Consider the following 13,570-nt stretch of genomic DNA (forward strand, 5'->3'; position numbering starts at 1 on the left):
GCGCCCCGCGGCCCAGGCGGGAGCGGACCCGCCGCCGCTGACGAGACGCCGCGCACCCGCCCGGCCGCCGCCAACCGCTGCCGCCCCGCCCCTTCCGGGCACGCGTGCGCTCGCGGCAGACGTGGCTGCTCCTCATTGGTGCAACGCAGACTTACGTCAGACGCCCGCCCCGCCCCGCTCCCGCCGGGCGGGGGTCAGCCGGGTCACGGCGGCGAGCGGGGCCCAGGCCCGGCAGCCCGCGGGCGGCAGGGCCCCCGGAGCCGGCACAGGCCCGCGGCGGGGCCACCGAAGCGGCTTATCTCTCGGGGCGGAGCAGGGAGCTGCCGCGCTTCCCTGGGCCGCCCCCGCTGTGGCCGGCCCTGCGCGGCTAGAACGGGTGTGGATGCGCGTCCCTCAGAGCCCCGGTATCGCGCAGGCCGCGCACCCACCCCCCGGGGGCTTAAAAACCGTCTCCAGCGAGCGTGCGCCCACCCCGGGCCGGTAACCAGCGCTGTTAAACGGTCGGTAAATAACAAAAATTTACGTTCCGTTATTTTTCACTCTTTGGTCCTCCCGTACCTAACAAAAATTAGTAAGAACCAAGGTAAGCAAATGCTGCTTTTTTCTCCTTTTAATAAAGTTACACGATAATTAGACCATCAGAAACACATTTTGTGCGTCTCACTTTTCTTCTGCTTTTAATGCTTGAAGTATTTTTCCATTTTTTTTTAATTTTTAGTTTTTGAAAGACCTCTCACAGCCACAACGCAATTAGAACAAAAATTGCACCCTGGTACTATCCTTGGGACAAAATCACAGAGGAACCGGACAGTGGTTTGTAGTTCCATGGGCAACTTGAATTCTTACACTCGCACCTCTCCTCATTTCCCTCTCTTTAAGACCAATAATTTTACACGTTCAGAGAAAGGTTTCCAAAATACTTTGGGAGCGTTACCGGGAGACTCACTGATGTCGGTACCTTCCTCGGTGCCTTTTAAGAACTTCCACCTGAGCAGAAATAGAAGATGCGCTTTATACCGTACAATATCGATGCACAGAAAAACACTTACGGTAAAGTCTCACCCCCCGCCTTCGTTTGCACCCGTAAAACGGGCTGACAGAGCCCCGGAGCTCGCGCACCGTAAGCCGGCGCGGCTGGGGGGGTCCGCACGTTTGGAGCGGTGCGGCCAACCCCGGTGGCCCGGAGGGGAGGCCGGCCCGGGCTGCGGCCGCTGTCCCCCCCGCTCCGGTAGCTCGCCCGGGCCGGTGCACACACAGACCCCGCTCCCGACCCCCGGCCGGGCCCGGCCCCGCGCTCCGCCCCTTCCGCCGGAGCGGGGCCGGCTCCTCCTCCCCGCGGCGGAGGCGCAGCCGGGCGGCATTAGCTCATCGCGGCGGCGGCGGCTCCTCGCGGCCCTTTCTTCCCCCTCCCCGCTTCGGGGCCGCTTCCCGCCGGTCGGAGCCGGCGCCGCGCCCCGGCAGCCCCCATGGCCCTCTGCAACGGAGACGCCAAGGTCAGTGCCGCCGCGCTGCCCCCGCCGCGGCCCGCTCCGGGACGCTGCCCGCCGCCCGCCCGCGCCTCACGGGCGCTTTGTGCCGCCGCTGCTGGGCCCGGGTCGGCTCGGCCCGGCCTGGCCGGCGGGCACATGGCGTGGCGGGGCCTGGCCTTCCCCCGCGGCCGCCTCCCGGGGGCTGCGGGCGGCCCCGCGGCGCGGAGCAGGCCGGGCGCCGGGCGGGTGTGGGGCCGGCGGGGGGCCGGTGCGTGCCTGCAGCTGCCGCCGTGCCCTGCCCGCCGCCCCGCTCCGTCACAACAGCGGTTGCTCTGAGAAAATTAATTAATTTCTCAATCAGGGTTTTGATAGGGGTTTTCTCAGACGTTGGCTCACGGCGTGGCCGAGGCGCCTGGGCCGGGTGTGTTCAGTGCCTCGCACGGCCCGCGCCGCCTCCGGGGCGAAACCGAAACGGGGCTCCCGGGGGTAGGGCCGGCGCTTTTCCCAGCCGCTGGCCACGCCGTCCCCACGGGGCCGGTCACAGAGGGAAGTCGGGGTGTTTAATTGCCGCAGAAGCGGGCAGGCACCGGCCCTCGTGCGGGGCACGCTGCCTCCGTCCTGGTGACCCCCGGGGTCGCGTCGCCCCGTGTCCTGTTTATAGTGACAGCGGCAAAAAAGACGCGTGTTGGTGTAGCTCTGGCGTGCCGGGGTGACGAGATGGTTTATGTGCCTTTGTGGAGCTTTTTTTCTTGATAATGCAACTTCTGAACCACAACCCTGCAAGTTGCCTCAAGTCGCTTCTGTAGGATACAGGCCTCGTTCTAGAATTTTTATCTAGTTTGCAAGAAAACACAACTCTGAGGGGTTTTTTTCAGCACTCTGTTGGTCCCTACTTAGATTTTCTGACGTGCTTTTCCCTGACCACCGACGCATCTCCTTTTGTGGCCGGGGCTGCTCGTGAGGGTTCCTCTTCCCTGGGGTGGTGGCACCCAGAGCCAGCTGTGCAACGAGGAGCTGCCTGCCCCAAACCCCGCTCTGGCAGGGGTAACGAGAGCTAATGAGGGCGGTTTCTGCAGGGGGCCGGTTCCCAGCAGCCACTGGAAATCTGCATGCGACTTATGTAAATTAAAGTTGGTCTGAGATAACGGGTTGGGGGCTCTTGTGTCAGTCTCGGGGATCGCCTGGCTTTGAAGGAGTTAGTTTCCTGTTATACTGTGAAGAAATATGAGTAAGTGTTCTTATACCTGCTTAATTTTAATACCACAGGGAAACAATCAAACTCTCGTAAAACCTGTGCTGGCTTGAAAGTGCCAGATCAAGGCTCTTGGTTTAGGCTTGTCCTAAGTTATTCGTGTGGGTGAAAGCTCAGGGCTGAGGGCTCGGACAGAGGAGCCTTCAGACCAGGGCTCTGCCAGGTGCTTCTTGGTACTCCAGAATATGACTGTTTGGTATGTTAATGTGTTTTATAAATTGCATTAATGAAGATCCTGTGAGCATGTGGGTGTGTGAAATGCTGAAAAAATCCCTGATTCTGCAGAAGTGGGCTGTTAGGAACTGGCAGGCTTAGTTTAAAGCACTATGTATAAGTGCACGAGGAATAAGATACGCGGTGTCCTGAGCTGGTGACGCAAGCCTGATGGCAGGTCTTGTACCACAGCTCATTAGAGAACTCATAATTTATTTTTTTTTTGGACACAAAAAAGCCCAGCAGCGATGAAAGCTTTTTTCTTCCGGTGTTACCAAGTGGTAGACGCCTGAAGCACCTTGGGCAGCCATCAAACCAGCTTCGACAGAAGCTCTCAAAAATAGCCAGTTCTCCAGATTTTTGTGAAAATAGACCAGGAGGAGACAAGGCACTCTAGTTATACCCCTGCTGAGGGGAAAACGAGCTTTTAGGAGAAACTGGAGAATCCCCACGAGGAAGAGGTGCTGGCTCCATAACCCTGTCCCTGCTAGAGCTGGGCTGTCTGGTGTCCTCCTCATCTTCCTCCTGGCATGCGTGCGGTATACAAAGCATGAGCTAAACTGCTGTGTTGGCTGCACATTAACAGCATCTGTTCCTTTTTTGATTTTATTAAATGAAGTTTCCCTCGTTAAATTTGGGTTCAAAATCTCTTGGAACGGTGCCTTTGAATAAATAAAGCCAGATCCTGTCCTGACTAACTGCCTTTCTCCTTCCTCTTTTTCCATATGATTTATGGTGGCGTTTCTGTTGGGCTCTCTTCAGAGCTGAACCTCCTCACAGTTCTACTTTAGCTCAAAAGTGAAGTACAGAAACTCCTCTGACACAGTCTGGGTGGTGGCAGTCGCCTGCGTTAAGTCCTGGGATGAGGCTTGCTCGGACGCGTGCTGGGGATGTGCTGCAGGAGAAAAGGCCAGTGACCCTGTGTAGTACTGGGAGGAAATGTTTTTAGCCTGTAGGTTACTCGAAGCCCACGTCTAGGGGATCAGCGAGCTATTAGGCCACCAACTGAATGATTTTTTTTTTTTTCTGGTGAGGTGCATGGTGCCTTGCTCATCTTACGTGTTCCCTGTAAGGAGAGCTGTGTAGCTCGATGGATGCAGTGCTTTTACTGGATTTTAGCCCAAACGCCCTTAGCATCATCTGAGGAAAAACCTTCTGAGCTATGATTAGACGCTGGCTTTTGAGATTTTGGGAGGGTACTAATGGACTCCCAGCGAAACTCGGGCAGTATGCTATTACTTGAAGCCTTAAGCAGCCATCTTTTGGGGCCACATAAATGATTAAGAAGTCGTTCTGATGTTGATGCAGTTGTCTGTGGAAGTGTTCCTCTGATCGTCGTGCAAAATGATGCGATGCTTTGCGAGAGTTTTGTTTCTCAAACTACTCCTGATGTAACTTTGAGCTCTTTTTGTCTCCACACGTGTGTCTCCCCCTCAGCTGTTGCTTGGGCCCAGCTAACTGCACCTGACTGCTCAAAGCAGCTCAGCACCTCCAGGGCAGGGTGCTGCAAACAAGGTTTATTCACTGGCTACAGATGTAAATCCTTGGCCATCGGTCCGGCTGAGCTGATGCCAACAATCATTTGGGTTTAGTTTTTGTTGTTGTAAAAAGTAACAGCTGCCTTCACTGAGTAAGGCTACTTTCTTCTTACTCCTTCTGCAGGTTCTTAGTAGTGGTCTGCAGGTTGGGAAACACGAGGGTACACATGTGAGTAGCACTGCTGGGAGGTGGGACCCGGCCGTGCCAGGGCTGGCTGTGCACCCGTGGCGTGCCCGGGGGGCTGCTGACCTCCCACCCTGGTCTCTTGCAGGTGGAAGCAGAAGGTCTCAGTAAGCTGAGAGCGCTGCAGAGCTCTGTCCCTCCATGGTACAAGCTACAGCATGAAAGGAAAGAGAGAAAGACTTTTTAATAAGAAATAGCACTGCAGGGAATAGTGTTTGCTACAAGATGGGATGAGGAAAGAATCAGGGTTATTGGTCTTTCTTGCAAGAATTGCTAATTTAGAAATTGCTGGTTGAAAATGCCCAGAACTACTCTAGAAGTGATTCCCTCTAGGGAAGGGAAGACAGTTCTGGTGGCCTCTCTCCATGTGACCGGCAGGTTTGAAGGGGCGTTTGCTGCTGCAGTCTGCTCTCCTCCAACACGTGCCCTTTTTGTTGTGTAACCCCAGGCTAAAAAGTCATTAAGAGCTCCCCATCAGGCACACTCAGCTACCAGCTGAGGGAAAGAAATTAAGTCACTGACTCTAACCTGGATTTAGGCTTTTGAGGGATTTAGCACTATTTTTTCTGCTTATGTCCTTTAATTTAGATAAAACCTTTCCCAGCTAGTGCAAACTTTGGAAGTTTCCAGTGTGCTTGCCTTCCTTGGCTGATTTGAAGACAGTTATCTGAGGTGTCTTGTGGTAGCTGAGGAAGACGGCTCAAAGGCAGCCTTTGCTGTGTGTTTGTTGGGGAGAATGTGTCCCAGCAGGATGATGCTCTCCTCCAGAATGACCTGTGGTTGATGTGGGGCTGATTATCTGACCCACGTGGAAATACCGTGGCATGCTGCAGTGTTTGCCGATGTAAAACCCTTTCCTGATTTTATTTCATCAAATTACATTGGCAAGGAAACAGTGTAAGCTTTGAGTTACGGGAAAAACACCCCCAAAGTAAGTAATTTCTTACAGCAGCAGAATTTTTTTCCTGCATGAGTTTCTTGGTGTCTTACAGTGCAGTTGAGTTCACTTTCTTCCTTGAAGGTGCTCCGATGAGGAGGAATAGCTGCCTCTTTTCACAGTTTCTTTTAAAAAAAGAAGAAACTTGTCCCTTGCGTTTTCTAGCCCTCTTTCAGATGTAGCTGAAGTCGGCCAGCCAGTTCAAACGTGATGGGGTCAAAGAGAACCCCTTTGCCTTGTCCCATGTGCAATCTGCTTGAACGCTGCAGTCAAAAATTGGGTTTTTTGAAAAATCATTTTGGCAGAGATTTATTCTAAGTTTCTCCTTTTTATTCTCTCCAGGAGGTGATGTCAAATGGAAGTTCAGCATATGAGGCAGTGTGATGGGGAAAAACATTTTTCTTCTGACTTTGCACTGTCCTGTTTTGCTTGAGAAAAAGGCACATGCTCTTAATTATCGTAGGGAGCGCTGGGCTTTGTCCGGAACTGTAAAATGGAAAAAGCTGGAGCGACTGTAGTGCTGCACAGGGCATATGGCTGCTTATTTATGGCAAGCTCTGCCTTCATTAGCTTATTAGCATTTTTTTTTTCCCCGTAATTGGTACCATGTTTGGTTTGGGGGGATGGGGATGTCATGTTTGTGTGGCTGCTTGGGAGAGCTGTGCTGTGTTAATGTGTAGCCCCTTCGCTGGTCCTTATAAACTTGAGGATTTTTTCATTTAGAAGTTTCTTTGCTAGTCTTTATCATTTTAATCATAAATTAGCATATAGGCAAGCTTTGCAGATGTTAGTCGTTAAAGAGATCCGGCTTAAAGTCTGCGGTCTGCAGTGTGTCCCCACCAAGCGCTGACGTGAGTGCCGTTCGCAGCCGGAGAACGCCGGAGGAGACCTCAAGGATGGGCAGCACCACTACGAGGGAGCCGTCGTCATACTGGACGCCGGAGCGCAGTACGGGAAGGTCATAGACCGGCGGGTGCGCGAGCTGTTCGTCCAGTCCGAGATCTTCCCCCTGGAAACGCCAGCCTTTGCCATCAGGGAGCAGGGCTTTCGGTAGGTTGTCTCCTGCGGTGCCTCTGCTTGGGTGTTCTGCTTGTTCTCTCCTTTCTGTCCAGTGGTATCGGTGGGTGTTGGCAGCGGTGGTGATTGCCTGGGTGTTTACGTGCAATGGCTTTCACTGGAGTGATATTAATGGTTGCACCACAGAAGCACAGAATCAACCAGGTTGGAAGAGCCCTCTGGGGTCATCGAGTCCAACTATTGCCCTGACACCACCATGTCAACTAGACCATGGCACTAAGTGCCATGTCCAGGCTTTTCTTAAACCCCTCCAGAGATGGTGACTCCACCACCTCCCTGGGCAGCCCCTGCCAATGGCTAATGACCCTTGCTGAGAAGAAATGCTTCCTAATGTCCAACCTGAACCTCCCCTGGCCAAGCTTGAGGCTGTGTCCTCTTGTCCTATCGCTGGTTGCCTGGGAGAAGAGGCCGACTCCCACTGCGCTACAACCTCCCTTCAGGTAGTTGTAGACTGCACTAAGGTCACCTCTGAGCCTCCTCTTCTCCAGGCTAAACACCCCCAGCTCCCTCAGCCGTTCCTCATCATTAGCTTATCCACAGAAACACCTGAGTTTTGCTGGGGAAACTTTTTTTTTTATAAATTTTGTGTATTTGCTTCTTAATGTCTTAATATCATTTTAATCATTTCCATTTGTAAGTATAATTTAAGAGGTTGCATTTTAAATATGTATCTGCAAAAATTTAGATGATCTTGCTGTTTTACCTGTTAAACTAGGGTAGCTATTAATCAAGAAAACAAGTTTTGTGAGCTTCTAAAAATGATGTGCTTAGTTTAATTTAAGAAAAAATTAAATAACTAAAGTGGATACTGAAGATATTGTGGTAAATCATGCCAGACTGTTTCTGGGAAGCAACTGAAAAAACTAACTGAAACTACCACTCATTGTTTGCAGCGAGAAAAGATCTCACAATTATTTAGTACTTTATGCATTTCTTGTTTTATTAGGCTTACCAGGGTATGCCTCCCTCTTGTGTGGGGAAAATAAATACTCTGAAGTCTACAAATCATCAAAGACCTTACCTGTCAGTGGGGTACAAATCCAGAAATATGCTGCCTGTGCAGCACTTTGCTGCAGAATAGCATTTTTCTGATCAATGATAATTGGTGAACCAATAAACAGTATATTTTAGTAAGTCAAATAGGGACTTACTGATCCCTTCTGAAAACACGGAGCACAGAAAACCCAGGATCTGCTGGATTTACCACGTAGCTGTTGTGTGAAGAATTTTTCTTTCAGAAATGTTGTGAAAAATACCTTCTTTTGTCAGATCTTGTTTATAATTCTCCAACAATCAAGTCTTTAAAAGATGGACGTACCTAATTATGGGTTTAAAAAAAGATTCCTGCCTATAGGGTGTGTGGGATTTGAGGTGTGGGTCGTAGTACTAACAATGTTTTGTCTCAGACCCGTGCTGGATTGATGCAGGTTTGTAGTGAGAAGACCTTTTCCCCCTTTCTTTTCACAGTTGAAGGTTCTTCATAGTCTTGTGATTAGACCTGTTGGGCTTGTCATTCCGAGTAATTGCTCTCTAAAATGTGGCAAAGCCTCTTCATTCGAAAGGTCACTTCTCAAGGTTAAGATGGTGGTTTCAGGTTATCGGTTACCCAGGTTGGTCAATAAGCTTTGTGTCCACAGTCTCAGTCAGCCGTTTGCATCCAGGAAAGCTCAACAAACACCGACACCAGACGTTGGGCACCTTTATTCAGTGACTGCTGTAAAAATGAGGTTTTATGGCAAGATTTTGATATATATTCCACGTGTCATGGGAATAGTCAGGTTTTTGTGTTGCAGCTCGCGCATGGAATGGGCCAAGGAGCTGCGCTTTGGTCCCTGCTAAGGTTTGAGACACGCAGCAGGACTGAACATTTTGCTAAATTGTATTTACGTGTTGTGTTTAAAAAGCCAGCTCCTCAGTTTTCATAGTTTCAGAACAATCTGTAGTGACAAGTTGCATCTAAACGTGATGGAAATGTTAGCAGTTTCCACCAGCCCCTGGTCCTGGGCCAAGGAGGTGCCTCCGCTGGCGTTAGTCTGAGTTGTGGCACTGGCTGGGCTCTGGCCCGAGCCTGAGGTTGGGGTATCAATGCACGCATTTTACTCCGGGTATTTTGACTTGGTGCCTGATGTGCCTTTAATCCCTTGCAAATAGGCTTTCCAAAGCTAGGTCGGGTTGTTTTGGAAGTGGTTTAAAGTAAACCAGGAAAAGCTGTATTCGTACCAGCGCAAGAAGGTATGTAAGAAATCACAAGGTGTTGCAGTAAAACTTCCAAAATCTACAACCCATTCTAATTTTCATGTCTCCTGGACTGTTGAGAAGGTGCAAGTTCCTCTCTCACCTTCAATTCTTAATTTTTTTTCTTTAATACTTGGGCACATTGGATAACCTTTCTGTATTCTGTGGGATTTTAATTGGTGTGGGAAAAAAAGCAGATTTTAAGACTCTACTTTTTGAACAGGACAGTGTATAACTATTCTGACTTCTCATAAAAATACTCAATTTGTAGGTGTGGCTATATTTCCTTTAATTAATATTAAATAGTGTTCTGTACGTGTGGCACTTAGGCAAATGCTTCTGTATGTGGAGTTATTAGAAGCAGTAACACCACTGGGCATTAAGAGTTTCCAGGCTCTTCCTGGCAGTGTCTGAGTTCAGGAAATTTATCGTGTCTCCGACTTGAACAGAAGTGCCTGTACAGGTACAGTAGGTACTAGTCAAGATCGTTCAGTGTGAAACTACACCTATGCCAGCTGTATGCTTATTCCAAAGCACACTTGTAGATCCTGGCATACAAAGAAATAAATGCTGCCTACTGCAACTCAGAATCACAGAATCAGTCAGGTTGGAAGAGCCCTCTGGGATCATCGAGTCCAACCATTGCCCTGACACCACCATGGCAACTAGACCAGGGCACTAAGTGCCATGTCCAGGCTTTTCTTAAACCCCTCCAGAGATGGTGACTCCACCACCTCCCTGGGCAGCCCCTTCCAATGGCTAATGACCCTTGCTGAGAAGAAATGCTTCCTAATGTCCAACCTGACCCTCCCCTGGCCAAGCTTGAGGCTGTGTCCTCTTGTCCTATCGCTGGTTGCCTGGGAGAAGAGGCCGACTCCCACTGCGCTACAACCTCCCTTCAGGTAGTTGTAGACTGCACTAAGGTCACCTCTGAGCCTCCTCTTCTCCAGGCTGAACACCCCCAGCTCCCTCAGCCGTTCCTCGTAGGTCAGACCCTCCAGACCCTTCACCAGCTTGGTCGCCCTCCTCTGCACTCGCTCCAACACCTCAACATCTCTCTTGAAGTGCGGGGCCCAGAACTGGACACAGGATTCAAGGTGCGGCCTCACCAGTGCCGAGTACAGAGGGACGATCCCTTCCCCAGAGCGACTGGCTGCACTGTTCCTAATAGAGGCCAGGATGCCATTGGCCTTCTTGGCCACCTGGGCACACTGCTGGCTCACGTTCAGCCGGCTGTTGATCAGCACCCCCAGGGCTCTTTCTAACCACTCTTCCCCCAGCCTGTAGCGCTGCAGGGGGTTGTTGTGGCCCAAGTGTCAGACCCAGCACTCGTTCTTGTTGAACCTCACGCCGTTGGTCTCTTCAGCCGCTGTGCTCTGGCTCGGAGGGGTGCCTCCCTCCAGCCCTCAGCCTGTCCCCTGCGGTGAATCGAGGAGCCCGGGCTGGGGGCGGTGGAGGTGGGCTGCAGGGGAGCCCTGGCCGTGCGTCGGTGGGAGCAGGCGCCCTGCGTGACTGCAGCTGAGAGGTGTTTGGTACGTGGGCTCGTTACTACATGATTATTTCTGCCGGTGGTACAGGAGTTGGAAACGCACTGCCTGTTTCTGCTGCTTAAAAATAGAAAAATTCTGTTTTGTCAGTACTTGCATGACAAGCACTCTCAATAATGCTCGAAGAACGCTTTATTAGATGCATTTAATCCCGTGTATGCAACTTCTCTCTCGTCCCATTTTGCATTTCTTGCTCTGAATAATGGATTTGATGTTCTCTGCAAAATAAACAGTGCATGAGTCCAAGGTCTGGTACACCCGTGTTCGATCCTGGGGCGAGGCCAAAAAGCATTGCTCAACTGTCTGCAGTTCACAGTCTTGCAGGTCATCATGGCTTGCAAAGGTCTCTCTTCCCCTTTGAAAGGTTTAATTTTCTGTTATAATGTGAAATACTAACTTCAAACCATAAATGCTTGCATGTATTGGGCTTTTAATTCACAACCTGTGGCTAGCCATCTTGCATCTGAATCAGGGTGGATTAAGGGGCATTTTCTCAGCAGCTTTAGAGATTTGGGAGCCTGTTTTCTGAATGCAGCTCCCCTCCTGATGGCACCGACATCATGAAGTATATATATTGTAATGCTTGGCATTTGATCCCAGCCATCTTGCTTCTCTCGTGGTTGACACTTGGCTATGAGAAATTTAAAATACAGTCACTTTTTAAGGTGGTTTATATTTGACTATGGGGTCTGACCTACGAGGAATGGCTGAGGGAGCTGGGGGTGTTTAGCCTGGAGAAGAGGAGGCTCAGAGGTGACCTTAGTGCAGTCTACAACTACCTGAAGGGAGGGTGTAGCGCAGTGGGAGTCAGCCTCTTCTCCCAGGCAACCAGCGCTAGGACAAGAGGACACAGCCTCAAGCTTGGCCAGGGGAGGTTCAGGTTGGACATTAGGAAGCATTTCTTCTCAGCAAGGGTCATTAGGCATTGGAAGGGGCTGCCCAGGGAGGTGGTGGAGTCAGCATCTCTGGAGGGGTTTAAGAAAAGCCTGGACATGGCACTTAGTGCCCTGGTCTAGTTGCCATGGTGGTGTCAGGGCAATGGCTGGACTCGATGATCCCCGAGGGCTCTTCCAACCTGATTGATTCTGTGATTCTGTGACTTTGTTTAAACTGATGAAATTCTTCTCTGCTAAGCTGCTGGTTTTGACAGCTGTAGCATAGCAAAGTTAAGCTCTGTGTTAGGATATCTGTATTAAAATTTATATTAGAATATATAGAGTTCTAAGAGTATTATGAGACAATGTCATTTTAAAGCAAATAAAGAGATTTAAAAGTAAACAATATATTTAAGTTAATGTTTTCTTTATCTTTTGCCTGCAGAGCTATCATCATATCTGGAGGACCAAACTCTGTGTACGCAGAAGACGCGCCATGGTTCGACCCGGCGATATTTACAATAGGAAAACCAGTTCTTGGAATCTGCTATGGCATGCAGGTGCTGCTCAGAGATATGTTTGCAGCTCTCTTCTAAGCCTCATTTCTGATACTAACTGAGGATGAACTGCTAAAGGACCTGCTTTTCACATATAAGCAGTGTGCCTCGTGCAAAACATACTTTTAAAGTCTAATACTGTGTATTCCTCTCTTGGCTCTGCCATATCAATAGCATAAATGGTTTCTCTTCACTTAACTGCTGTGAGCTGAGTTCCACGCTGCCTTTTGTCACAATAAATATAACCTGGCAGTCATTAACTAGTTCTGTCCAGTTGGTATTGGAAAATAAACAGGCAAAATAGTTTTTCCCTTTGTTTTTCAAGCATGGAATGTCTAGCATAGTTCTTAAGAGTGCTTAAACTTCCCCCCAAAAAAACACTTATTTACCTTAGGACTGAGTGGTGATCCTGCAGGGATCTAGCAGATGTGAGTGAAGAAAAACCAACTTCCCAGGAGACAAGGGATGGATTAGATGCATGACTTTTGCTTGTGCATCTTGTTTTTTTCCAGTGTTAGTGATTTACTAGGCCTTCAGAGGTGCTGAGTAATGGCTGGAAAAACTCCTTTAGAAAGGCTGGTAATTACAGAAACAATGTAGGCACTCCCTGTTCTAAAGGGAAATGTGTTTTATATTCAAATGTACATTAAAATGCCAAGGAAATTGAAAACCACGTTAGCTAGCCTCAAGCAGGGGAGTTCCTTAAGGCTGACTTCATGGAAATGAATCAAGTGTGTGTACTAATGCACTACTGCTTCATTATAAATGATTGAAATCAGTCAAGCACAGTAAGTATAATGTCAAACTAGGTCTAAAATGAAGCCTTAAATCTCTGAAAATTAACGTAGTTGGGAGGTGAAACTCTACAAATGTTTTTTTAAGTAACCAGTTACATTTGCAAGGAAAAAAAAATCTTTATTTTGAGATTTCTAAAATGGAAAATGCAGGTATCCAACTCCAAACGACAAGGTGAGGTTTTAGAAAGAAAAAACGTGGTTGAGAATTGTACTACTCTGATATAGCAAGAGTTATTAAGAGTCACAAAAATAACACTGAGGGAAGAGACATATATTAAATGAGTATAATCATGAAAAACTAGGTGGGTACGTATTGGAGGTCCAGAGCTGTTGTCAGTCACAGGCAGACTGAGGTATAAAGTGGTCCTAGATTGTGTGGTGCTTTTTCATGTAGTGTTTTTGTTTTGACAGATGATGAATAAGGTATTTGGAGGTACGGTGCACAAGAAGAGTGTCAGAGAAGATGGAGTGTTCAGCATTACTCTGGATAACACGTGTTCACTGTTCAGGTACAGAGACGTTTAAAGTTATCAAAACAATATTGGAAATACCAGTCTGGAAATTGGTAGCTGGATGAGAGGGAGCTTATTTTAAAGAAAATAGTGAAATTGCACCCACGCTTATCTGATAATTTCTAATAAAACTTTTACAGCTGTGTTCATGAATAAGCAGGTTACTCATTTGTACAAATATTTAGGCATAACTTCTCAATTGACTCTAGAAACACAGATATATTTGCTTGGAATATTGTGTAAACCCTTATTTGAAAGTAGAACATCTTCATTGAGACACCACAACATGAAAATCTTTGTGTTAAGCTCTTCTGTCCTTCTGCTGTGTGGTGCATTACTCTTGAAGTCGTTGGCACCCATCCAGTTTTTGAAAGGTA

At 48.9% G+C, this 13,570-nt stretch overlaps 1 protein-coding gene across 1 annotated transcript in view; it reads left to right on the forward strand.

Moving 5' to 3' along the window:
- Window positions 1–1,345: 1,345 nt before the first annotated feature.
- The window catches only part of GMPS (guanine monophosphate synthase), a 28,852-nt gene continuing 16,627 nt past the window's right edge, over window positions 1,346–13,570 (forward strand). The window contains exons 1-4 of the mRNA XM_068405760.1: window positions 1,346–1,493; window positions 6,462–6,643; window positions 11,773–11,887; window positions 13,093–13,190. Of these exons, the coding sequence (XP_068261861.1) occupies window positions 1,467–1,493; window positions 6,462–6,643; window positions 11,773–11,887; window positions 13,093–13,190 (422 nt within the window). The 5' untranslated portion in view covers window positions 1,346–1,466. The remainder of the gene's footprint in view (window positions 1,494–6,461; window positions 6,644–11,772; window positions 11,888–13,092; window positions 13,191–13,570) is intronic.

This window comes from Nyctibius grandis, chromosome 8 (genome assembly GCF_013368605.1).
Source record: "Nyctibius grandis isolate bNycGra1 chromosome 8, bNycGra1.pri, whole genome shotgun sequence".
Taxonomy (NCBI): domain Eukaryota; kingdom Metazoa; phylum Chordata; class Aves; order Nyctibiiformes; family Nyctibiidae; genus Nyctibius; species Nyctibius grandis.